General features: G+C 43.7%; 1 protein-coding gene across 1 annotated transcript in view; it reads right to left on the minus strand.

Annotated features, from left to right (window-relative positions):
- Window positions 1-428: 428 nt before the first annotated feature.
- LOC123979353 (MAM domain-containing glycosylphosphatidylinositol anchor protein 2-like) overlaps window positions 429-24,603 on the minus strand; it is a 57,012-nt gene continuing 32,837 nt past the window's right edge. The window contains exons 7-10 of the mRNA XM_046063257.1: window positions 16,252-16,400; window positions 8,760-8,937; window positions 2,770-2,790; window positions 429-1,705 (exon numbers count right to left, since the gene is read on the minus strand). Of these exons, the coding sequence (XP_045919213.1) occupies window positions 429-1,705; window positions 2,770-2,790; window positions 8,760-8,937; window positions 16,252-16,400 (1,625 nt within the window). The remainder of the gene's footprint in view (window positions 1,706-2,769; window positions 2,791-8,759; window positions 8,938-16,251; window positions 16,401-24,603) is intronic.

The raw sequence follows: 24,603 nt of genomic DNA on the forward strand, positions 1-24,603 counted from the left end.
TAAAATGTAGGCTATGTGACTTTGTCAATCTGTAATATAATAATAAATTATAAATTAATAAACCCCAATAACTGCCTCTCTGCTGTCCATTTTTTGTTATTTGTTGGCATTTATGTTCACTGCAGTGAGGTCAGGCACGGGGGGAAAAACTAAAACAATAATCAAATCCAATCAAAAACAAACAAATATTTGAATATTCAAATATTTGATAATAATAATATTTGAATATTCAAATATTTGGGTCCAGCCCGAATTTAATAGTTTTTTCTGCAAAACCTCGTTCTTATTATTTTATTTCAGTTAAAGAAAATGTTTTTTTTCTACACCTAGTTTTCGTTACTTCGTTAACGGTAATAACCTCGGTGTGACAGACAGCAGCTGGTTGGAGGAACAAAACATTTAAACTCGCTGTAACTAAAGCCTTATTGTTAGTGTGGTTCTGTGTGGTTCTGTGTGGTTCTGTGTGGTTCTGGGTGGTTCTGTGTGGTTCTGGATGGTTCTGGGTGGTTCTGTGTGGTTCTGTGTGGTTCTGGGTGGTTCTGTGTGGTTCTGGATGGTTCTGGGTGGTTCTGGATGGTTCTGGGTGGGTCTGTGTGGTTCTGTGTGGTTCTGGGGGGTTCTGTGTGGTTCTGGGTGGTTCTGGGTGGTTCTGTGTGGTTCTGGATGGTTCTGGGTGGTTCTGGGTGGTTCTGTGTGGTTCTGTGTGGTTCTGGGTGGTTCTGTGTGGTTCTGGATGGTTCTGGGTGGTTCTGGATGGTTCTGGGTGGGTCTGTGTGGTTCTGTGTGGTTCTGGGGGGTTCTGTGTGGTTCTGGGTGGTTCTGGGTGGTTCTGTGTGGTTCTGGATGGTTCTGGGTGGTTCTGGGTGGTTCTGTGTGGTTCTGTGTGGTTCTGGGTGGTTCTGTGTGGTTCTGGATGGTTCTGGGTGGTTCTGGATGGTTCTGGGTGGGTCTGTGTGGTTCTGTGTGGTTCTGGGGGGTTCTGTGTGGTTCTGGGTGGTTCTGGGTGGTTCTGTGTGGTTCTGGATGGTTCTGGGTGGTTCTGGGTGGTTCTGTGTGGTTCTGTGTGGTTCTGGGTGGTTCTGTGTGGTTCTGGATGGTTCTGGGTGGTTCTGGATGGTTCTGGGTGGGTCTGTGTGGTTCTGTGTGGTTCTGGGGGGTTCTGTGTGGTTCTGGGTGGTTCTGGGTGGTTCTGTGTGGTTCTGGATGGTTCTGGGTGGTTCTGGGTGGTTCTGTGTGGTTCTGTGTGGTTCTGGGTGGTTCTGTGTGGTTCTGGATGGTTCTGGGTGGTTCTGGATGGTTCTGGGTGGGTCTGTGTGGTTCTGTGTGGTTCTGGGGGGTTCTGGGTGGTTCTGGGTGGTTCTGGATGGTTCTGGGTGGTTCTGGGTGGTTCTGTGTGGTTCTGTGTGGTTCTGGGTGGTTCTGTGTGGTTCTGGATGGTTCTGGGTGGTTCTGGATGGTTCTGGGTGGGTCTGTGTGGTTCTGTGTGGTTCTGGGTGGTTCTGGGTGGTTCTGGGTGGTTCTGGGTGGTTCTGGGTGGTTCTGGGTGTACCCTGCTTGGAGCCGGTGTGGTCGGAGCTCGGGCCGGTGTTCGGGGTGTATTTGGTGTCTCGTGTGGAGGCGCTGTGACGCGTCCAGTCGAACTCGTCTGTTTTGTCCTGAGAGAACAAACACAACGCCTCGTCCTCGAAACCACACTGGAACTCCCCTAAACACACAAATATGCAGAAATCAGAATCCATTTTTCAAATATGATAAAACATAAATTGATATTACCTCAACGTTACATTTAGAGCTTACTGTGTTGACCTGTGAGAATTAACTAGCTAAACTATAACATCATAAATGTTACTAAATCAGAACCCTAAAGCAGAACTTCCTTTGGAAATCTGCCGTTTTAACCCCCAACTAAACTAAACTTCTGTTGGTCTACAGAAAGACTTGAGTTTCACAAACTTTTAATATTTTAATTCATGTTTACTCAGAACTTTCAGTTACAGCAAACTGTAAAAAAGTCAAATGTAAATAATAATTAAAAAAAGGTGTATACTGTAAATATAAAGAGCTAGAAATGCAACTGTGGACCAAGCAATTGATACTTCAAATTACATTAATTTATATATTTCTGAATGGTTTTGCCAAATACATCTCAAAAAATTAGAATATCATTCCTGTAATTAAATTCGAAATGTAAAACTTTCATATTTTTAGACTCATTACACATAAAGTAAAATATTTCAACCCTCTTGGCTGAAATGGTTACGGCTTACAGTTCATGGAAATCAAAACTTTAACGTCTCAAAATGTATTTGAATTTTAGAATAAAGAATTTATTAATTTTGAAACTGCTGCCCTCTGGTAGACGTTTCAGGAAACTTAAAACCATAACAAGAAGAAAGAGAAACAGTATTAAGGACATTTTAAGGAATGTATCTAGAAGTTAAACGTCTTGTATGTATGATGTGTTTTTACTTTCCTTTTAGAATCTCTCTCTTATTTATATATAAACAGATATTTGTATATCTACTTTATATATTTACCTATTTGCACTTTACTGCCGTTGCACTGATTGGATTGCATCCAATTTTGTTGTACCGTTACAATAAAGATTTGATTCTATAGAACAGAAACGTCGACCTGAGAGGAGCCGTTATTAGATATTCACTTTTCAGACTTAGTTACATCGAAATTTAGACTCGGTAAAGACTTCCGAGTCAGCTGGTGCAGCCGGCTCCAGGTGAGTAAAGAGCGTCGGTGTAGGCAGGTACTTACTGAGATGTGGGTTTACGGGAGCTGTGAAGGGACAAAAGACAAGGACTCTGTTAGATCGTCAAGTAAAATCCGTTCTCCACAGAAAAAACCTTAGCAGATCCTTTTTGCTGGAAAAACAAAAAACAAAAGTGACATAAATACAAATGTACGAATGAACGATATATTGTTTAATCCTAATAAATAAGAAAATTTGATTATAGTCCCGATGATGCTGCTCTGTGGACGCAACTCGACTGAATGGGGATTTAAGTTGCTCTGTTCTTTCAACCTATACAGTAGATGAATGTCAAAAAGTCTGGAGTTAAAACATGAGCTTTAGTGCTCATCTAGTATTTTTATTTTAATTTATGGGATGCCTGCTAGGAGATACAAAAAGTCAGCCAACACAGCGGATGAGTGTCTCAAAGGCAAATCAGCTGCTCATCAACAAGAACAGAGGCAGTGCTTTATCAACACACACAACAAACAAAAGAATGTGCATTAACAGTTCATTTCTCAGCCCGTAAGAAACAAACACACTCTCCCTTGGAAAAGACAAAACAAAAATATATTGAAATATTATTGAAAAATCACATTTGGTACGTGGACTCAACGTGCTTCACCAAAAGTATACTATAGTTGCACGACAAGGCTGATCTTAAATAGAAATTTGAGCTAGGAGAGAATAACATGCATGTAAAACAGTAAAAATAATAATAATAATAATATCAATAAAGGAAACAAAAGCGAGAGGAGTAAGCTGCTACGACTTCTTCTGCCACTTTTTGTGGACTATAAACACAGAGAAAGAACTGTGGCTTCCGACTGTTTGGAAATAAGGCGCTTCCTTTTTGACGCCGGTGGCCGGCAGCAGCAGACGCCTGACTAACCAAAAGGGTGAGCTGGACGAACTCATCACCCACCTATCGGCTCGTTAAAAATTGTATTCAGGAAGGGTGAAAGCCTCTAAACATGTAATAAACATGCCGATTTAAAAATATGACCTTTAGATGTATTAATTAATATCGTCTCCTAACCAGCAGATAATTACAGGTTATCGGCCCTGAAATCCCAACTCGGCGCGTCTTGATGAATGTCAATAAACGTGGTTTCATTGCACTTTCTTCCTGTTTAAAACAGGAAGCAGAGAAGTGAAGCCAGCAGCAGGTTTGACACAGTCAGCTGTTTTTAATCTGATTTCACACACACACACACACATATCTGATTTCACACACACACACACACAGTGCAGCTGTTGGAAACTGTGAACAGCTGCTTCGTCATTTGGCAACAAGCTTGTGCCTCGTTATCAACCAGCACTAATTGATGAGCTCTGGGAGCTGTCTGAGCGCGACGGTACTATTATCATTGTGACAACCGATTTTTAGATCTTGAAAGTGAGGATTTACGGACTGATTCTCTGATTGTTCTCAGAGAAGAAGCAGGAAAAAGCCTCCGTACACGAGCTGCAGACAGTCAGAGAGCAGCTGGTGAACAGAGTGCAGCGTTTCATCGCAGCGCCCGAGCGTTTGTAATAAAATGACCTTAAATATCTTTTATTGCAATTATATCTATTTATCGTCCAACATAAGTAGTTAGTGTGACAGGCCTAATAAGAAGCGCTTTGACACACAAACTACTTAATAAGATGACAACATGTCAGGGTTCACTTGTTTCTGCACAAACAGGAAGAGCTTCAGAAATCAAGCGTAGATTAAAGTTTCTGCTACTCTGCTGTTTTGAAGTCTTTTCTCATGAACACTGATGCTCCGTGTTAAGTAAGAAAAATGATGATGATGCCACAGCCCTTGACTAGAGGTCTGCACGCCACCGTTACATCAATGAAAAAACGCCTGCTTCCCGTTTTACGAAAGAAGACCCAGCTTGCAATAAACCAGGATCGTCTTCTGATACAGAAACAACGTGAGAAGCTCTTGAGCTGCTAAGTGACTTAAATCTGACAGATCATCAGCGGCTCGCCGACAGGAACATGACCCTCGTGTTTGATTCACTGTGAGGAAGAACAACAAGTTCACAGCCTCAGAATATGTTAATTTACTGACTACATGACCTTTTACAGCTGAGTGTGAAGACAACAGCCTGCAGCATTAACACACACACACACACACACACACACACACACAGCGGTGACACATCTACTAAAACACAGCGCTGATTAAACGCCAACTGTGAGGAGTTCTCTCTCTGCAGGATACCTTTAGAAATAAAGGAAAATGAATGGCTGCCTGGAAGGAAGGAAGGAAATCAATTTAAAAGCTGATGGAGGATGTGGAAATGACCTGAGTGTGTCTGCGTGTCCCGCAGACTCGGCTTCACTCCAGAGCGAGGAGGTGTGTTGTGTGATGTCACAGCGTGTTAGCAGCGCTAGTTTTGAGTTAGCGCTACAGATCTGGGACAGTGTGACGACAGGAAGCCACAAACACACACACAGCAGCAAAATATCAGATTTATATATACAGGTAGTCAGTCTTGGTATGTCCACGTGAACTGTGTACGCACTGGGATCCAACAGCAACTCTACTTCTAGGGAAGACTCGAGGTGCTTAGGGTTGGACAGTGGGGGGGGGGAGGGGGGGGTCGATACAGCATAGTATCATGATATTTTCGGTGGCAATACTGTATCAATACACGGACGCCAAGAATCGATCTTTTATTATATAAATTGTACTTGAGGATTCAACTTTTTGGTACTATAATAATAAAATCAGTTGCTTTTTCAGTCAACTAGAAAAACAGTTTTCCTTTGGGGAAACAATTTGAAATTGGAAAAAAGTAATAACTTCCAATACATCGCAATATGTTTAAATCGTGACATAACTATTAATGGTGGATGTCACTCACCTCCTCTTCAGAAAGGAGTGAAGAGTGAAATGTTCCCACACTCTGGAGGTTTTAGGTCGTAAGTTACTGATGTTGTTTTAATAACTTCGCTAAGCTGACGGTGTCGCTGCGGCTCGATGACGTCATGAACGAATAGATTATTAAATTCGTTGGCAACGAATGTAATAATAGATTTTTGTTGACTACGTAGGTTAGTTGTTGCAGCCCTGCTCGTCGCCATGTCCTGTCCTCAGAGCACAAACTGCTGCCATCATCTTTCATCCCTCTGTTAGTGAATCTCCTGAACTCAGGAGGTAAAGACGGACTGCGGCAGCCTGAACGTCCGGGACAAAGTTTTTTGCGTTTAAATCGGCTTCAAAAAGTGACGTTCGGTGTGTTGTCTCTAAAGGACCGGGTGTTTCCTCAAACAGCTGTACTGATGTTTGACAGATTCAAAGGGTCATGTGACCGAGCTGAGCCCCGTCAGGTGGAGGTCTTCTGTTTGGACCTCGCTGCGAGGAGTTAATGTGACGATCAGGAGGCGAGGCGTTCACTGACAAGTCTGTCAAAACCCAACAAAGCAGAGCAGACGAGGTCATGCTCAGATCGTCTCTTCTTCTGGTTTTTGTTTCCTGTGTTTTTGTGCGTCCCGCTGTGAGCTTCCTCTGTTCCGCTGTTAGTCGTCTTCATTTGTCTCCTCTCGTGTTTTGTCTTTCTTTACTGTGACGTTTCTCTGCAGCTGCCGTCTGGATTTCTGTGACAGCTCAACACTTTGCATTTCGTTTGTTCTCTTGTTTTCCAGTTTTTTTGTTTGTTTGATTATATTTTCATTTAACTGAAGAGAGGCAGGAAACACACAGCGCTGCATAAAATAAACCAACATGTTCAGGACGATGAAACAACATCTTCAGATTTAGCTCAGCACAGGTTGAAATAATAAGTTAACATACTGTCAACATTTACCTTCGCTGCACAGCAAACCAGGTCTTTATTTCTACTCATTGAATCTCAGTTCTGGTTCCTTCAGCACTGGTTCCTCCTCCATCCTCCTCCATCCTCCTCCATCCTCCTCCTCCATCCTCCTCCATCCTCCTCCATCCTCCTCCATCCTCCTCAATCCTCCTCCTCCCCTTCATGGCTAAAGTGAAAGGAGTCTCTGTCTCGTCTCATTTGGAGACATCATTGGTTTCCCTTTTGTATAAAAAAATCTGTGTATGGTTTCGTTCTTTCGTTTCAAAACCAAATTGGAAAAAAAACCAAGTAGTTTCTTGGTTTTTCTGTTTTAAACCGATGCCGGAAAATAAAGGAGCTGCGTTTTGTTCAATCTTTGACCGCGGTTGTATCCCTACAACCCGTTCTCACTCTCCGACTCCTCACATATGGACATTACAGCCTTTTCAAGTGGCACCTCATATCAACTATGGTGAATATGATTGTAGAAGTGAGCGCTACAGGCCTGTTATAGCCACGTCAGCATCAAGGAAGCATTTTGTTTTGGGCTGATCTGAAGCAGCCCGGTGGAGCTTTACTCCTCTTAATAAGACATGAGCTCCCTGAAAACAGGATTCGTAATATTTGGGGGGTTTCTAATGGACAATATGCTAATAGTGCCATTCATTTCTATTTTTCTGTAGCCTATCATCACGGATCAGGCGTAAATCAGTGTGCGTTCCTTCAGATTCACGTCGTGTTAAAGTAAACGCTTCGTCGTGTTGGAGCAGCCCTTGTTGAAACTGCTTAACGATCCGATTCTTTATCGAGACTTTACTATTATTTGGTAAGCCCGGCCCCGACAGGTAAGCCCGGCCCCGACAGGTAAGCCCGGCCCCGACAGGTAAGCCCGGCCCCGACAGGTAAGCCCCGCCCCGACAGGTAAGCCCCGCCCCGACAGGTAAGCCCCGCCCCGACAGGCACGAGGAAGGCCCTGCACATTGTTATACACTGAGGTGACTGATATGACTTGCGATAAATAAACAAATTTTGAAGTGTGCATATTAGCTGCCAGGTGGTTTTTAAATTATTTATAGGATTAGAATTTAATATTTTAAGGACGACTAAATGTTGTTTCAGCAGCAACATTAATGTTTACAACAGCAAATAAACTCAATATCTGACATCACAATTAGTGAGTGATGTTAAGAATAAAAAACTCACGTCTGTATCAGACCCTCCTCCTTTTGAGAAATTCTGGAAGCGGTCCTTTTAGAACCGGGTCTAGATCCCTACTCGCACCAAACCTCCTTACTGCAGCTGGCCTTTTCTCTTTGTTAGTGAAGCTGAGACAAACTTTGGAGCGTTTACTGCGGTCCGCCACGGTCCAGGACCGGAACCAGAAGGACTCTCTTCTTCATGCTTTGTTGACGGAACACATGAGGTGACCTTAGATCGGCGTAGCAGCTCCAGGCAGATCAGAGACACTTTGATGGGCGGTAAAATGCTCACTGCAGTTCAGTCAGGAGCTGAGATATGCAGGAAGTTAGAACCGAGGAGCAGGATCCAAACGCACGGGTCTTATTCGGTCCACGGTTCTTGGAAATTTGGTAACGGCTCCAACAAGTTGGAACAAGTTCGATACTCAACCTTCCAGGCTGCAGACCAAAGGAAATAATCCTGTCTTGCCTTTTTATATGAAACATCTGTGCAGGAAGAGTTTCATTGGCAGGAGCTTGAAGACACCTTCAGGTGTTTTTGACCTTAGTAGCTGCGACTACAGGTGGCGCTAAAGCACAAAAAGAAGACAGGCAGCAAGAACATTTTCGTTTATTCATTTAACCAACGCCTTTGTCACAAGCGACTTACAACTGCTATTTATTTATGTCAGAGGTCGCACGTCTCTGGAGCAACGAGGGGTTAAGTGTCTTGCCCAGGGACACAATGGTTGATGGGTCACAGTGGGAATCGAACCCAGGTCTCTCACACCAAAGGCATGTTTGTTATCCATTGTGCCATCGCCACACGTATGTAAACATCAGCTACAGTACTTAAGTGTCGATTATTGTGAAGTCACCAAACATCTAAAAATAAAGATTTTAAGAGCAAACTAAAAGCAAAGTAGAAGTGATTTAGTGTCAAAGAGAAAATGTTTACGACTCTGATTCTACTGAATTTATCATGCGAGACATTTTGGTGCTGGTAATCCGAGCAGAAGGTGAAGATTCAAGACAACGTACCGCTGTAGGTGATGATGCGTTCGGTGGCGTCGCCCTCTCCGTAGCGGGTGATGGGGGTGAGACGGACCAGGTAGGACTCAGGTTTGACGAGTTCGGTCAGGTTGTAGGTCAACAGCTCCCCCTTCTGGATGTTTCCCTCCATGGGAATCTCCTGCTCCCACCAGCGAGACTGACCCATCTGAAACACGCAGAGAAAAAAATAGTTTCCAGGACGCTGCATCACTTTCAGGTCCTAAAGACTCGAAACCACGACCTGAGTCTAAAACCTCGTGGGGGCATTTACTTTGTTCCTATAACGTCAGCAAGCAACCAGATCTGATTTCAAACAATCGAAGAGTAAAAAGTAAAATACATTTAATTGGTTACATGTAAATAATAAAAAATGTACTGCTACCTAAATTCACACTGTTATATATCAAGTCAACTCCTCAGATATATTCAGAGATCGAAGCGTCTGCTCAAAGATTTTTTATTTTTTTTACTGGATTCCACTTAATGACCAAACAGCTGTTCCTTTTTCCCCTTTTGTTATTTCAGCAGATTCAAAAGTTCTTCAGATCCATTAGTGAAGCCAGCAGGGGAAGAACCTTTATATACGTGTATATAAATATAAATATAGACCACATACACATTAAACTCATTAAGCCTCAGCATGTAAACAACTTACTGCACAACATATCTCATGAATCATATTTATACAGGAACATTAATCCTAAGAAATAGATGTTTTAACAAGCTGCAGGTAAAAACCTACAACGAACAATTCATAATTTTGTCTTTCATTATTACTCCGTTACTCTGGCGTTCTGCGTCTCACCGGCTCAGCGCTTTGCAGCTTTGAAAACGCGAGCTGCCTTTTCGTTAGAATTTGGAAAAGAGCAGTGCGCTGCGTTATTTTATTTTTGTGTGTGTGTGTTGCTAGGCAACCACCAAATCAGATGTCCTGTCAGTCTAATCAAAGATTATAGCGCCGCCCAAGATCTGTAACCTTTGTTTTTTTTCAACTTCAGGCGCAGCAGGCGCCCAAAACGCCCAGAACGCATAAACAGAAAAAATTCAAAAAGAAGCCTCTCACTGCAAAAAAACCCCCATTCTGTCTGATCGGGCCCTTAAAGTACCTCTAATAACGTCTTCAATGTATTTTTGACCTGTTTAAATCTGCAGCTGCTTTACGTCCTTCTGTGGTTTGGGGGGATTTACGTTAACGTTGTGGGCGCGGTCTCTTCTGTGATTAACCATATTTGGAAGTTTAACTTCCTTTACGTTCGTGCTGCGGCCGGACACACCTGAACTCGTCGCAGCGTGGCCATCATGCACGGCGCGGCCGGACCTCCCGCTCTCCATAGAAAAAGGATAAGATCCGTCCACCTTAACGTCCATCAGTGGATCCACTGGGCTAACTAGCTAGCAGCTGATGTGTGATGTGCTTTGTGGAGCATGAACTGGACAGGTGGAGAGTCTCAGTTCTTACTTCATTTAACCCTCATTCAGACTGCAGTTCCTCAACAGACTCTTACTCTTCTTGTCTTTCACTCTGTGGTAGGAAGCTGCTGTAACGTACATGTTAAAATGGCTGAATCCTTTGCCGAATAACTCGCTGAGACCTTTACACACGACCTGACGTGAGAGCAGGTTCAGACCTCGGGGCTGTTAAAGACGATTCTTACAGGGCTTAACTGATGTGACAGGGAAAGGTAAGACAGGTGTAGCTTAGAGACAGCAGCTCCGGCGTCAGGCGAGCAGATATCAGCGTTCTCTGCGAATCTTAGAAGGTCGAGTCTTAAAATAATGTTTACAAGAAGTCACAGATTAGAGTCCAGCTCATGGACAGTGATCGGTTCCAACATTACGTAGAAGTGGAGTCTAAACATCAGACAGATTTGTTGTTCTAGGTTAAACCAACAGGAACCAGCAGGAAGAAAGATAAAAGACGTTCTCCTCCAGATTTGGTGTTGGCATTTGAGTCTCCTGAACCTGAACCTGGCTCACGCTAATCCTTCAACAGGGGCGTCTCTCGAGAACTGGATCGGTCTCTGCTGCCTCTTCATCAGCCTGATGCTTTCAGCTCAGCTCGGTTTCCATTTCACCTCACTAGTGAAGGCCGCTTGGGATATTTAGAGTTTAGTTTTCTGCATCTACAGTTTGTTTTTACGTGCAAATTTAAAATGCACACGTAAACGGGTGCAAACCTTCTAGCTCTCTGCCGCACTTCTTCTTCTGCTCGTCATTTTATGTCCCATCAGCACTTCCTCGCTGCTCTCTCTCTCTCTCTCTGCAGCACGCCGCTCTGTATGAATGAAAAGACAGGCGGGTTGCCATGGCAACAAGCCCTCTTCCTCCTACCCCCCTCAGGTGCTCTCCGTCCTGCCCCGCACTGCGTGCAACAGTCATCGTTTTAACGAGAGCTTCCCTCTCTCCAGGTTTCATGTTGACATTTTTCTGTTTCGGAGCTTTTTCCCTCCGTGTTTCTCAGATAAATCTGAAGAAGATATAAATATTATCTGCAAACACTGAGAAGATGCCGTTTAAATGTTTCTCACAATCCTGAGACACAGATTCGCTGCGACACCTTCACACGTTTGTTTTTTATTTATTCATTCATTTTGTTTGTTTTAATCTTTTATTGGACGTGTCATGAGTGTGTATGCAGCCTACGTGTACGTCTTCAGCTGTTATAGTATTTTATGTGTATTCATTGTGTGTAAGGGCAGCTACTACTCTGCACTACGCAGTCCATGAATATACCATTCTGTTCCACGCACGGTGAAGCGTCCCTGCGGCTCTGTAAAGTTCTGGGGAACTGACGACATTATCGCGTCACGCAGAGAGACGGAGTCGGACGCTCTGAGGAGCAGGAGGAACTGAAGCCGTCGTCCTGATGGACGAGTTGCGGTTTGTTACGTAGCGTTTCCGGGGTTTGTTCTGCGTCCCTGTCTCGGTGTTACGTTTTCTCTTTTTCAGCTATGCATTCGTTCACGCTTGCCGTTTTGTTTTCTAAAAGTTGACGTCGTGCATTCGTGTACAGTTTACTTCTGGTTTTATCTTGCTCTCTCGCTGGTGTCTGGTTTTACTTCCTTTACTTTCCTTTTACTTCTTCGTCCTCGTCTTGTCGCCTCCCTCTTGGTTATTTAGGTCTGCGTCCGTCTTTGCTGGATTGTAAGCTGCTAGTTGTCGAGTGTCCTTCCTGTTTTACGGATTACCTTGTTGGCTCATGGATCTTCTGATGGATGTTATTGTTTCCTGAACTGCCTCCTCAGTTTTGTGTTCATTTAAATTATCACTAACTGCACCTGCTCAGCTTGAGTGTCTCCCCGTCCACACGTGACCATAACAGGACGCAGTACTTGTACTCTATCTTTGTAACTACTATCTGCGTTTCTGATGAGATGATTGGCTGATTAATTATCCAATAGATCTGAAATTCTGTTCAACCATTTCTCCAACGACATCCTGTTCTAGGTTGACTGTACATATTGTTTGCCTGATGTCTGATGACCACGTTCAGACCAAGTCGGAAGCTTCCGGTCCGAGATGCGAACGCCGAAGTCCGGCTCCATTAGAAATAAAATGTTTTTACTTGTCAGCTGATTTATTCCCTCAGTAAACACTTTCCTGATGAGTTTCTGGTCTCAGTCGCTAGTTTCAAGTCTTCTTCAACACAGCATGATGTTCATTTAGTAAATTATGGTCCCTAGCTAAGCAAGCTAGCTAGCTCCACAGACTGCTGTTAGCTCCACCGCCTTGTGGCCCTGAAAGTGACCCGCAGGCGCAGAAGAATAACACGACGTCACAGGCAGCAGCACGCTGTCGTGCAGAAGTAAACACAACCACAGAGGTTAGCTCCAGTTAGCTCCTACTAGCTAACCCTCCCAATTACACCGGAGACCCTCGTTTATCATTTTCCTCTCACGGCTCAGTTATGAACAGTGTTCACAACATTTCTGTCCTTTTCATTACGGTTTCTGGCGCCTGACAACTCACTAACGTTTCTCTCTACACTGTGTTCGCACGGACACGTAGTTGTTCTGCATGCACGGTTTTTATTACTGACAAGTTAGTAATTTGCATTTTTCTTGCACAATAGTTGAATGACAACAAAACAACCCACAAAATGAAACGGCAGTTTTGTCCAACTGGAACTAATATTACAGGCTACTAACAGTAAACTGTAGTAGCTTATATATTATAGATTATAATGAATCCACAAACATCAGCACTAATCAAACCTTAACCACAGCGCTGTAGGCTGATATCAGAGAAAGGTTTTATTAGGGAAACAGCTGAATCTCAACTAATAAACTATCTGTAGGCAGATTATCCAAATAAAGTGTAACCTGTAAATATATTGTTATACTGACATTATACTTTCTATTTAATGTTATAATATTTATTAATACACTAATTTACACCTTTACTCCTCCATGTTGGGGATATATTGTTTATCAACTGGTCAGAAATAAGACAATAAAAACATGTCGGTCGTAAGGTAAGTCACCCCCCGACTTTTGTGGAGCTTTTTTGTTCACTGCGGCTCCGTCTGTGACAACAGCTGCTCTACAGTGACGTCAAAGTCGCATCATTTGACCTGAGAGTCCAGACTCAGGTCGCATTTAAAAAGATCCGATCTGTATCGGATTTGGACCATTTGGCCCAAATCCGAACTGGAAAACATCAGATTCACACTGTCAGAGAAAGATCTCACATATGGGCAAAATAAATCTGATTTGGGTCACTTTGATGTGCAGTCTGAACGCAGCTTTGTGTCGGTCTGTTGCAGATCAATCAGCGAGCTCCAGTCCCTTTTCCCCTGGACCTAACTTAATTAAAAGGCCACTACCATCTGAGAAATATTCAGGACCAAGACCGTTAAAGGGGTACTTTGCGATTCTTATCCAATATACTTTTTGTTAAATTCAGCTAATATTTCCTCCTGGGTCGGTAGCTGTTGGTTTTCCTCCGCAGCCCTGTGGGGGGAGAAAACTTAACAAACAGCGGTACGAACATGCCGGAATCATTACGGGACTTTAGCTGTGAAGATGACAGCCAAAAAGGGAAAGGTCCGAGGCACAAGGTAAATGACCAGGCGAGGGGAAGACCTGTGTTCACATCTGTGCTGGGAAAATCTACGAGATTAGAAAGGACTGAAACTGATGCTGAGGTCGCTCCGTTTCTGCCGGACAGGTGAGTAACGTTAGCTTTGCTGTTCCACGTAAACGACAGCTTCTGTATTACGGTCTGTTTGTTGTCATGTGATGATCCCAGCTGGTTAGCGTTGTTAGCTTAGCTCAGTGTACGTGTGGTGGAGGAGGAACAGACGGAGAGCGTAGAAGTTACAGAGGACGGTGAATACAGACTGCAGCTCCTGTGTGCTGCTGCCAACTGTTGAATAAAGAGTGAAGGTTGAGGTTGGCCCCAAAGTTAGCGCTGATAAACAGTCGCTTCCCAGCTCTTATCAGTCAAAGTGTTTTTGTAAAAACTATTTCCAATAACTCGCTAGTTTTTTCCTCTGTTGTGTTTTGGATGCTGCGTTTGTTCACTAATTGTAATTACTGAAGTTCCTCTCGATAATCCTACCTATAAATAAACTCTGCATCTTAGATTTAGAAAAGTATTTTGCTTCAGAACATATTTAAATATTGTCACACCTTCTACAGTGCTGCTGAAACGTGCCCTCTTATTGAGGCTAACGTGCTCTCGGACAGCAGACGCTGAATAGGACTGGTTACCGTGGCATGGACCAACGCAGAGACTTTAAAATTGGTGTAGATCTCTTATAAACGGTTTAAATATCACAGTATTAAACTTAAATATGCGATCTATATAAAACTGAGACTGTGGATGTTTTTCTACACACGTGGCTCCTGTTAGCAACATGCTGGTGACACCTAATGGAAGCAGCGTTATTTTACCCGGACATGAAGGCGCAGCCTGACGACGGCGTGTTTTGGCTCTTAAAGCGGCCGTTTGTAGGCGGAAAGCTGCTGATGTTGAACCTGCATGTTATCACATCTCAGATGGGTAAAATGGGACTGAAGCAGATTTCCAGTTTAAATGTTGAAGGCTGTTTATCTGCAGAGCTGAACTGTCATCAGGGACCTCACACAGAGAACAATGAGATATACGAAGCAGAACAGCTAAAGGTAAAGACAACCTTCGTGGGTCGTCTCATTGACATAACACATTCCCCAGCTCCTTACTCCAACGTTAACCATCACAACTACAGGCCCAACTGTGACCTAACCTGAAGTTTTAAGCCCTTTAAACTTCCCGGCAAAGTTGGTCGGTCCCCACAAGTACAGTAAATCCCAGTTTTTGGACCCCATGAACATAGTAAAACAAACACACACACACACACACACACACGGTCCTCTGATGGGTTCAATCTGAATATTTTACTGGCTCATAAAGCCTCTGGACCAGATTTACAGCTTCATCAGGTTCAATCGTCTGTAACAGACGACTTCAAAACAAAACAATGATTTCATTCTCGTGTTTTGTCACATTTATGACTTCAGACAAACTGATCATAAAGATTCAGAAAATTACTTTCTGCCTTTCAGTGTTGACATTAAAATATGATTCAGATTTGTGTCGTCACATCAGACATGAAAACACCTCGCCGCTCTTTGTCACCAAAGCGTTTTTGTCTGACGTCAGCGTCTTTTTTACAATTCATTGCAATGGGAGCGTCGCGTTTTTACAACATGGTAAAAACGGCAGCAGCGTGACGAGCGGGTTTTTTTTCGGTCGCCAAGAGTTAAAAAATTTTAAACTTTGAGAAAAACGCTGCGCTCGTCACTGTAACTTTTTATTCTGCTGTCCAATCACAGCAGAGGAGGGGCGGGACAAATACCACACCATAGCAACGGTTACTATCCTGGAACGGGGCTTCGCCCAGGCTCAGCTCTTGGACAGGGCTTAGCGCTCCCTGCTGGGCGTTTTCAGAAGTGCAGCTGGTGTTTTTGGTGGACACGGGCCTTTACACCTGCATCAAGCTCAGATCCTCAGATCATGACTCTAATCTGAACTGACCAGAGATCACAGTGTTGTTTAAAGTCAGAATTATAATAATAATAATAATAATAATAATGATGAAATAAGTTGTTCTGCAGAGCAAGGAGGGATTCAAGCTTCCAGTGTTTCATTTATGATCTGATCTGGATGGAAACCTGAACATTTATCAGCTATTTTGGATTCAAATCATTTAATTTCAGTCTCTGAATAAAGACTTAAGGAATAAGGCTGCTGGTGTTCTATACATTTTTCTTCTAGTCAAACCAACAACCTGTCTCTGCGGCTCTCAGCTCCGAACCTGTAGGTTTATGCTCCAGACGTAAATCTTTAAAAAGACCTCACAACAATAATAACTGTAAAATAAAAACTGTTGTGACCCAGCGCAGCAGCTCTGATGGCTTCAAAGGTTTCTGTTGCTCAGAGGAAGACGAGACGATCGACTCTGGTATTTGTTGACAGTCGCTTGTTGTGCACTGACCTGTCTGATACCGAGTCTGTAGGCCAGGATCCGGTCCACGGCGTTGGGCTCCATCTGAGTCCACTGCAGCTTGAAGCCGTAGACTCGAGGTCTGTTCTGCCACAGGGCGCTGTAGGTGTCGTAGTAAAACTCTGGGGCGTAGGCCTTCCCTGAGGAGACACACGGGGTCAGAGGTCACACGGGGTCAGAGGTCACACGGGGCAAGGCAAGTTTATTTGTGCAGCACATTTCAGCGACACGGCAATCCAGAGGGCTTTACATTAACCATAAAGGCAACACGGGGAAATATAAAACAGACATTTTATAAGTTTTTAAAAAGAAAATAAAAACAGGTTAATTTACATGGTAAATCTATTTGTTTACCCATAATTCAATTGGGTTACGAATAATCAGGCTTTTCACCCTGTTTTCTTGATTTTCCATCTCTCACACCAGTCAAACCTTAATATTCCCTCTCAGTCACGATCGTCACCGTGAAACCAGCCGTGAAAAACTTAATTCTGCTCGGCCCCGTTTCAAAAGCAAAGAATGTCTGACCCATGAAAACAGGACGGTGAAGGTTGCAGTGTAAAATACTAATAAAAGAGTTAAATGGAAAATAAAAAGAATGAGAGACAACAGATGCTTCACTGTTAGGCCGGACTTCACTCGCTCCCACGGTGAACTTCATCGAAAATGCAAAATGAAAGTCTTCCTAAAGAAATATTATGGTTAATAAAATGTGTGTAGTTTACATGAGTAGACTCTGCTTTAACATTAGCAGTTTAATTTAATAATTTACTTTACGTCGTCACGTCCATCTTGCTATGAACTATGGGTAATCTTTTGAGCAAAGTCTGGAGAAGTCTGCACCCCAAACTATTTTTATAATACAAAGTTCTGCTCAGGGTCTGAAAATAACCTCTGTGGCAGGCAGGGTTTTTTTACCTACCACTTTCAGCTCACTTGTTGTTAGTTATGTCATTTAGTGTTTAATATATTAATCCATGAGTTGCACGTGTGCATGCACAAAAGACAAGACGACCCCCCCACCTGACTGAACAACCAGGTATATTATACAGTCAGTGTTCAAAACAAAACCCACCATGAAGGAGTCCTTATCTCAGGGGCCTTTCACACCTGCCTCGTTTGGTCCTTTGGACTTTCGGACTTTCCAGTTTGGTCCGAACCAAAGTTGCAGGTGTGAAACCTCCCCTGGACCAGACAGACGAAAACAAAAAGAGGCGGTCTCGGTCCGGATCAAAGTGAACCAAGGTTCGGTTCGTTTCTGGTGTGAAAGCGTTTTTTGGTTGGTTCAGACTTTCAGACTATTTACAGGAAGTTCGGCGGTTGACGTGTGAACCAGAAACAAATAAATGCACTTTTCAAGCAGGCGGCCGCTACAGAAGCTCTCTGCCACAAACGTCTTTGGTTTCTCCTGAGACGGATCGCTTGCAGTCTTCTCCTCCTGTCCTGTCGGCGGCGTTATAATCTTCGCACAGCGAGGACGTTTAATTACGACGAGCCTTCAGGATAGTTGCTGCTGCAGGAAGTAATGCCATAATAATAATAATATAGCGGCAAATATGCATCTGTACATTTTTTTTATTCATTCATTCTTGTCAAAGCTCCCAGCTGAACTGTTTAATAAACCAATCAGTGTTAAGTACAGGGAGACGCAGCCCACGCAGACGATGACGACAGGACGCAGGTCTGTCACGTAAAGTCCTTTAGTGCGAAACCAAAACTGACCGAATGGATCAAAACGTGAACTTTGGTTCGGACCTTGGTGCCGACTGTCAGGTGTGGTCGCCCCCTAAATCTCCACAAGAGAACGGCTGTAATTTCAGAGCTGGTTCTGCTCTAAAGACGCTTTCATCGGACGCGTTGCCAAGGCGACGCGCCCCGCCTGCGTCGCCTTCCGTTCTGTTTGTTTATCGCTGGGTTTGTGTTTACTGGCTAACACGGTGAGTAACATCCAGCACAGAGTTTCCCATACATTCATTTATTTGTGGCGCCCCACCACATCATCAGCGCTGACCGCCACATATAGATTCCTGTTTTTTTTTACTATTTAAGATGGAAAACTTGTATTTGATTCGCTCAGCACCTCCTCTCTCTCGCTCTCTCTCCCGCTCTCTCGCTGACAGCGGACCAGTCTGCGTATTGAATGGTTTATGGATTGCTTGCAGAAGTCTGCCGGAAGTTCAGTTTGGGCCGTTTGTTTGCTGTTACCGTTGAAAGCGTCTATATGAAAAGTGCAGTGAGATAACTTCTGTTACTAAATAAATAAAACTGAGCTAAAGCGAAGTCTCTGGAGGGCCACAGAAAGTCAGCGCACAGACTCACCGACTGTGAATCGGTCGGCGGAGGTCGGACATTTGAAGTGTCGGAGACTGAACGACTCTGTGACGTCTGGTGTTAAAACAGCAGTGTGAGATTCAGGGACGACTTTACTTTAGAGAGCTGTGTTAGAAAAAATATCTGGTTCTTTTAATTAAAGGTCGGAGCGACAAGAAGCCCGAGGACATAAAATCAGAAGCTGGTCAAACATCCAGCTGCGTAAAGCAGATTCAGAGGTCAACGTCAGTTTGGTCCAACGAGAGACAAGAAGAAGGAGAGAGAGAGTGTTTATCTCACAGGCGGCAGGATGTGTGTGTGTTCCTGCTGACGTGCAGGTCGCAGGATTAAACCACTGAAGAAGAAGAAGAACTTCCCGGACTGAACGCAGCCTCCAACATGGACGACCAGATAACACACAGCTGAGTCCTGATTGGCTGACTCAGCTCTACGGCTCAGTGATGACGAGTCTTTTTCTAAAACTTCACTTCAGTAGTTTGACAAAATGACCTTAACTTCAACAATGTGGTCACATTTTGATTGAGAAGACACTGCTGATGAAGACCATGACATGTGGTCGAAAGCTCCATAAAAAACACCAGAATCAGCATCGGCTTTATTACCAAGTAGTTTCTACACACACACAGAATCTGCTTTGGTGACCAGGTGCAATAAATATAAAATATATAAAATTTAAAATATGAAATAAGATATAAAAGAATAATAGAGACTATGTCCAAACTGGCAGTTGATTATTCACGTGTGCGTCAAATTTGTATTGTGCAAACATTTACAGGATGCACTGTGAGGAGGAGGGATCAGGGGGGAAGAAGGTTTTGGGTCTGGAGTGGGAGGGATCAGCCACGATCTTTCCTGCTCGCCTCAGAGTCCTGGAGGGATCAAAGGTCCTTCTCTGCAGAGCGGATGACACGAGATCCCGGGTGGTGACGGAGGAGCTGAGGATGGACTCGATGATGGCGGTGTAGAAGTGCTCCATCACTGTCTTTGGCAGGCTGAACTTCTGCAGCTGTAGCAGGAAGTACGTCCTCTGCTGGGCCTTCTGGTGAGGTTCAGCTCCCACTCGGGGTCCTGGGAGACGATGGTGCCCAGGAAGACAAAAGGGACTGTGGAGTCGCACAGGGTGATGAGGGCGGCCTCTTCCTGAAATCACCAACCAACCATCTCCGCTGTCTTAAGAGGTCATAATTTGCTCATTATCAGGTTCATGATTTTATAATTTATAATATATATATATATATAATAACCTATTTAAGAGGTTGTACCAGAACACGTTTACACGGTTTAATTTTCAAAAAAACACTGTATCTTTGTCAGACTGCAAATTGCTGCAGCTCCTCTTTTCACCCTGCGCAGGTCTCGACAACAACGGTGGCGACATGTTTGAGTCTGTTAGTTTGTTTTGTTTTAAAAGTAAATTGTTTGTTAACATTTTTATTTTTTTATAATTTTAACTGTTTCACTTTTTTATATATCCTGATGTATTTAATAAACGATTAAACATGTTAACAGTATAAAATAACTAAGTCTTTGGTTTTATTGTAAAACTTTCGAACCCACTGGCCCGGTGGGGCCAGTTGCAAAAAAGTTTAACGTTGAGCCCTGCTGTGTGTTGAACGCTTCGTTTTAGCTACCGAGTGAAGCATCTCACTTCTATTTGATCTTTGTTGGGAGTTGCACATGTGCAGTACCTAGTTAAGGACTGCTAGCCAATCAGAAGCAGAGTAGGGCGGGTCCTGATGAACCGGTGTTACAAACTGACACAGATAGGTTACAGAAGTAAAGGCTGGACTACAGTCGAGCTGTTTTGAGTTCAAGAGCAGTGTTTTCTGTGGACTTTGGGCTTTTTGGCTTTGCAAATGCACAAAAAAAACAAAAAAAAGCACAATAAAGAAAAGTGGAAAAGGCCGAAACGCTGAATAGAACTCCCCAAAAAATAAAGGACCCAATATTGGACCATACCAGATCTAAAACGCCACAAAATAAAGACCAAAAAAGAGACAAAAGGGATAAAACAACCAACAACTTTGGACTAAATATCGGAGCAAACCGAACATACGGACAGCGTTCACACCAGACTGAGTGTTGAATTGAGTTGTGAAGATTTCCTCCAAGAAAACAGAGAAATCTGGATGTTGACGACGAGGAGGCGCATTAGGAGAAGGAAACGTCAGAGTGAATAACGGAGAGGCGCCGAAATGTCCTTCAGTCTGAATCTCAGTGTCTCAGCTGTGACCTGAAGTCATGAAGCTGAAGCTTTTCTGAGAGACGAAGAAAAACTCTGAACTTTTTGAAGTTTTCTTGTTGTCGCCCGGTGAAGGTGTGAGGAACCGTCTGACAGCTGGCGACTCGTCTCGCAGTTTCACTTCTGTCAGTTTTACTCTGAAGCGTCTCATTGGCCGCCCCGGGATGAGCGAGGTTTAAAATGCCACCGGCGTGTTCACACCTGATTAACAACACAAACCTCACCTCAGCAGCGACAAGCCCGACATAATCGCCGTCATTTTCCATCAGCTCTCCATCCCGAGCTTACAACTCCCCCTTTTAACCGCTTTCTGCTGCCGCCTGCAGAACGCGCTGCTGCTCGGCGGCCGGACGTGATAAGAGGCTTAACGCGGCCGGCGCTTCTACAGGAAGAGCCTGGCAGCGCTGACAGGGCGTCTCTGCAGGGGAGCTTTCATCAGGAGAGGACGGCGATACGAGCCGACTCAGCCGCCACTTCCTCTGTGACGTCTGGTGTTTAGAGTTAAAACAGCAGTGTGAGATTCAGGGACGACTTTACTTTAGAGAGTAAAACCAGGCTTTTATATCCACAGAGTACAGATGCACTGACGCTGGTAACCAAAACTCAGAGTCTCAGCCAACACCGAGTCACTAATCCAACACCGGTGCTCCTTGTTTTGGCAGTGGATATATGATTTTAGCAGATCTACTAATAAATCCATCTGCTGGTCCTGAACTAGTTTCTAAAGGTTTGCTGTGAGGTATTTCGTCACTCACTCTCCATCAGGACTACAAACCCGGACACTGCGCCCGTCTTGCCTGCTGCTGATACTTCCCATAAATGCTGAACTTCAGCCTGAACACGCCGAAAAATACCGAACAGACCACTTGAGGGAATTCTGGTCTCGCCAGATTTGTCAGACTGTAGACTCAGACTCGTTAGCCTCTTGATAATATTCGTGCTGCCTGTGGAGGCGAGAGTATCTGCAGACGTCTGGTTGATCGTTGGAAAACGTTTTAATAATTGTTTTGCATTTTGATTAAAATACTTTTTATTTTGTTGTTTCTTGTTTGCTGTAAAAGTAACACGGGGTGGTGATGGAGCAGTGGACAAGACACATGCCTTTAGTGTGAGAGACCCGGGTTCAATGCGTCCCTGAGCAGGACACTTAACCCCTCGTCGCTTTGGATAAAAGCCTCAGCTAAATGAACAAATGTAACCACAAAAAGAAAAGTTAAAAGCTGATGATACACGAGGCAACTTTTTGAGCAATGTTGCTGGTGGCAAGTCCAACTATGCGGATTACAGAAGTAATCTTTACTTACTACCATGGCCCAGCACCATTGCTCAAAAAGTTGCCCTGTGTATCATCAGTTAAACACTTCTTGAGTTCCTGAGTTCATAAGTTATCAGCTTCATGAAGCCCCCGTCTCCATATTTTGGAGGGTAATGAATGATATTGCTTTGTTTCCACCTGACACCAGTATATCCTGTCAGCAGCCTGCACTCTGGTGGCTTCACAGTTGCGCAACATTTGAAAGTAGGGCTGCAGCTACCAATTATTTTAATTATCGACTAATCGTTAAGTCTATAAAACCTCAAGAAATTGTGAAAAATGCTCATTACAATTTCCCAGAACCCAAATTGACGTCTTCAAATTGCTTCTTTGGTCCAACCAACAGTCCAAAACCCAAAGACTCTTCATTTACGGTCATAAGTGACAAAGAATAGCAGCAATTCCTCAATTTAAGAAGGTGAAACCAGCAAATTTTGCACATTTTTGCTTAAAAAATGCCTGAAGTGATTAATCAATTATCAATATAGTTGTCAATTAATTTTCTTTCCACTGACTAATTGAGAATAATCAACTAATCGTTGCTCTATTTGAAGGTTTGACATCTTTAGAGAAGCCGCTGATACTTTTTGGCTCTAGATTTCATCTGGGAACCTTTGCTGCACGTCTTCCTTCCTTCTCTCTGTCTTGCGCTTCCAGTCTTCCTGCACCGTCACACCATCAAAGGCAGCAGTGCAACAAGATAAACATGTAAGTTGTTAAAAACACAGCTTATTCTGTTCTTGGAGGCAAAAACAAGGTGTGGGGTAAAGAAATCGATTCTTAGATTCATCACCAGTCGGACGCGGACGATTCTGAATCGATTCATAAATGTCTAAATGTTAATTGATAACGTAAAGTTGACGGAACGCAAAAGGCAGAACTCGGAATTGCAGAAGTGCAGCGCCGGGCAGTGAGAGTAAGGAAACTAGCTTCCTCTCCTCATTCTTCAAACTTGACAGGTGCTTTTATTAGAAGTCCTTTAAGGAACAGGGCGTAATGAGCGTGTAGCTGCAGAAAGTGACGAGGAAAGAAGAAAAGATGGTGACCACGGAGCGGAGGTTTGGATTGTTATGTGCAAATGAAATGCTCACTAATTATCCAGAAATCCGGTCTAGAAAAAAAGATTCACTGATAATCGTTTTATAAAATCGAATCGTGAGGTCTATAGACTTAAATACCCTTAAAAAAGCAAGGGATTGTCAGAACACTCCTTGCTAACTGCTGCATTACCAACTTTGGCAATCAAGAACTTAATGCTGACGGTGATGGAAGATTTGAAAACATTGAGGATGTAAAGTGAACTAAATACAGTCCTTTAAATAATGCAGAGAGGGTGTCAGAAGTCAACAATATGCAGCAGAAGTTCAAACCCGACAGATAAATCTTTCTGTCACAGAGTCATGAACAGGTCGAACACAAAGACCTGACCTGTTAATTGAGCGGAGGCGGCCAGGTATTAAAGGCAGGGCGTTCTCTAACCTTCCAGCAGAGAGTAAAGTGTTTGTTGTCAGCTTGAGTTCAGACGTGTGAGACGATGTGAAGGCTTCCTGACGCTCTGAACATTACTGTGACGCTCCAAACTCCCTCGAGGAAACTCTGTGATTCTCTGCTTCTGTCTGCCAGCACGCCGGATTTAAAGATGAGATAAACTCTAATTAATCACCATGTTTAGAGCTTCGGCTCCCATCAGACCTCAGGCCTGTTGACAAAAGGCCAGCAGACTGGGGGGTAACTCGAGAACCGGTACTGTGAGGCTGTTCAACCAGCTGCTGAGGAATAAAGGCAGAGCCGGTTCAAAGACTGTCAGAGCAGGTCCACGTTAGGTCTCCAGTACAGGGCTCTGTGCATCAAATGTGTTGAACTGTAAGCCCTCGAGTCGAGACACGTGCAAGCCAAGTCTCAAGTAATTAGAGACAAGCTTAAGTCCTGAGTCATTCCAGACAGGTCCAACCAAAGCCTTCAGAAATTTAGGACAAATCTGAGTCATGTACAAGTTAAGTCTCAAGTCTTCAGAGACACGTCTCAAGTCGTCCGAGACAAATACAAGTTAAGTCTCAAGTACAAGTCTCAAGTCGTCCGAGACAAGTACAAGTTTCAAGTCGTCCGAGACAAGTACAAGTTAAGTCTCAAGTCTTCAGAGACAAGTACAAGTTAAGTCTCAAGTCGTCCGAGACAAGTACAAGTCTCAAGTCGTCCGAGACAAGTACAAGTTAAGTCTCAAGTCTTCAGAGACAAGTACAAGTTAAGTCTCAAGTCGTCCGAGACAAGTCTCAAGTCGTCCGAGACAAATACAAGTTAAGTCTCAAGTCGTCCGAGACAAGTACAAGTTAAGTCTCAAGTCTTCAGAGACAAGTCTCAAGTTGTCCGAGACAAATACAAGTTAAGTCTCAAGTCTTCAGAGACAAGTCTCAAGTCGTCCGAGACAAATACAAGTTTCAAGTCTTCAGAGACAAGT

This window comes from Micropterus dolomieu, linkage group LG11 (genome assembly GCF_021292245.1).
Source record: "Micropterus dolomieu isolate WLL.071019.BEF.003 ecotype Adirondacks linkage group LG11, ASM2129224v1, whole genome shotgun sequence".
Classification (NCBI taxonomy): domain Eukaryota; kingdom Metazoa; phylum Chordata; class Actinopteri; order Centrarchiformes; family Centrarchidae; genus Micropterus; species Micropterus dolomieu.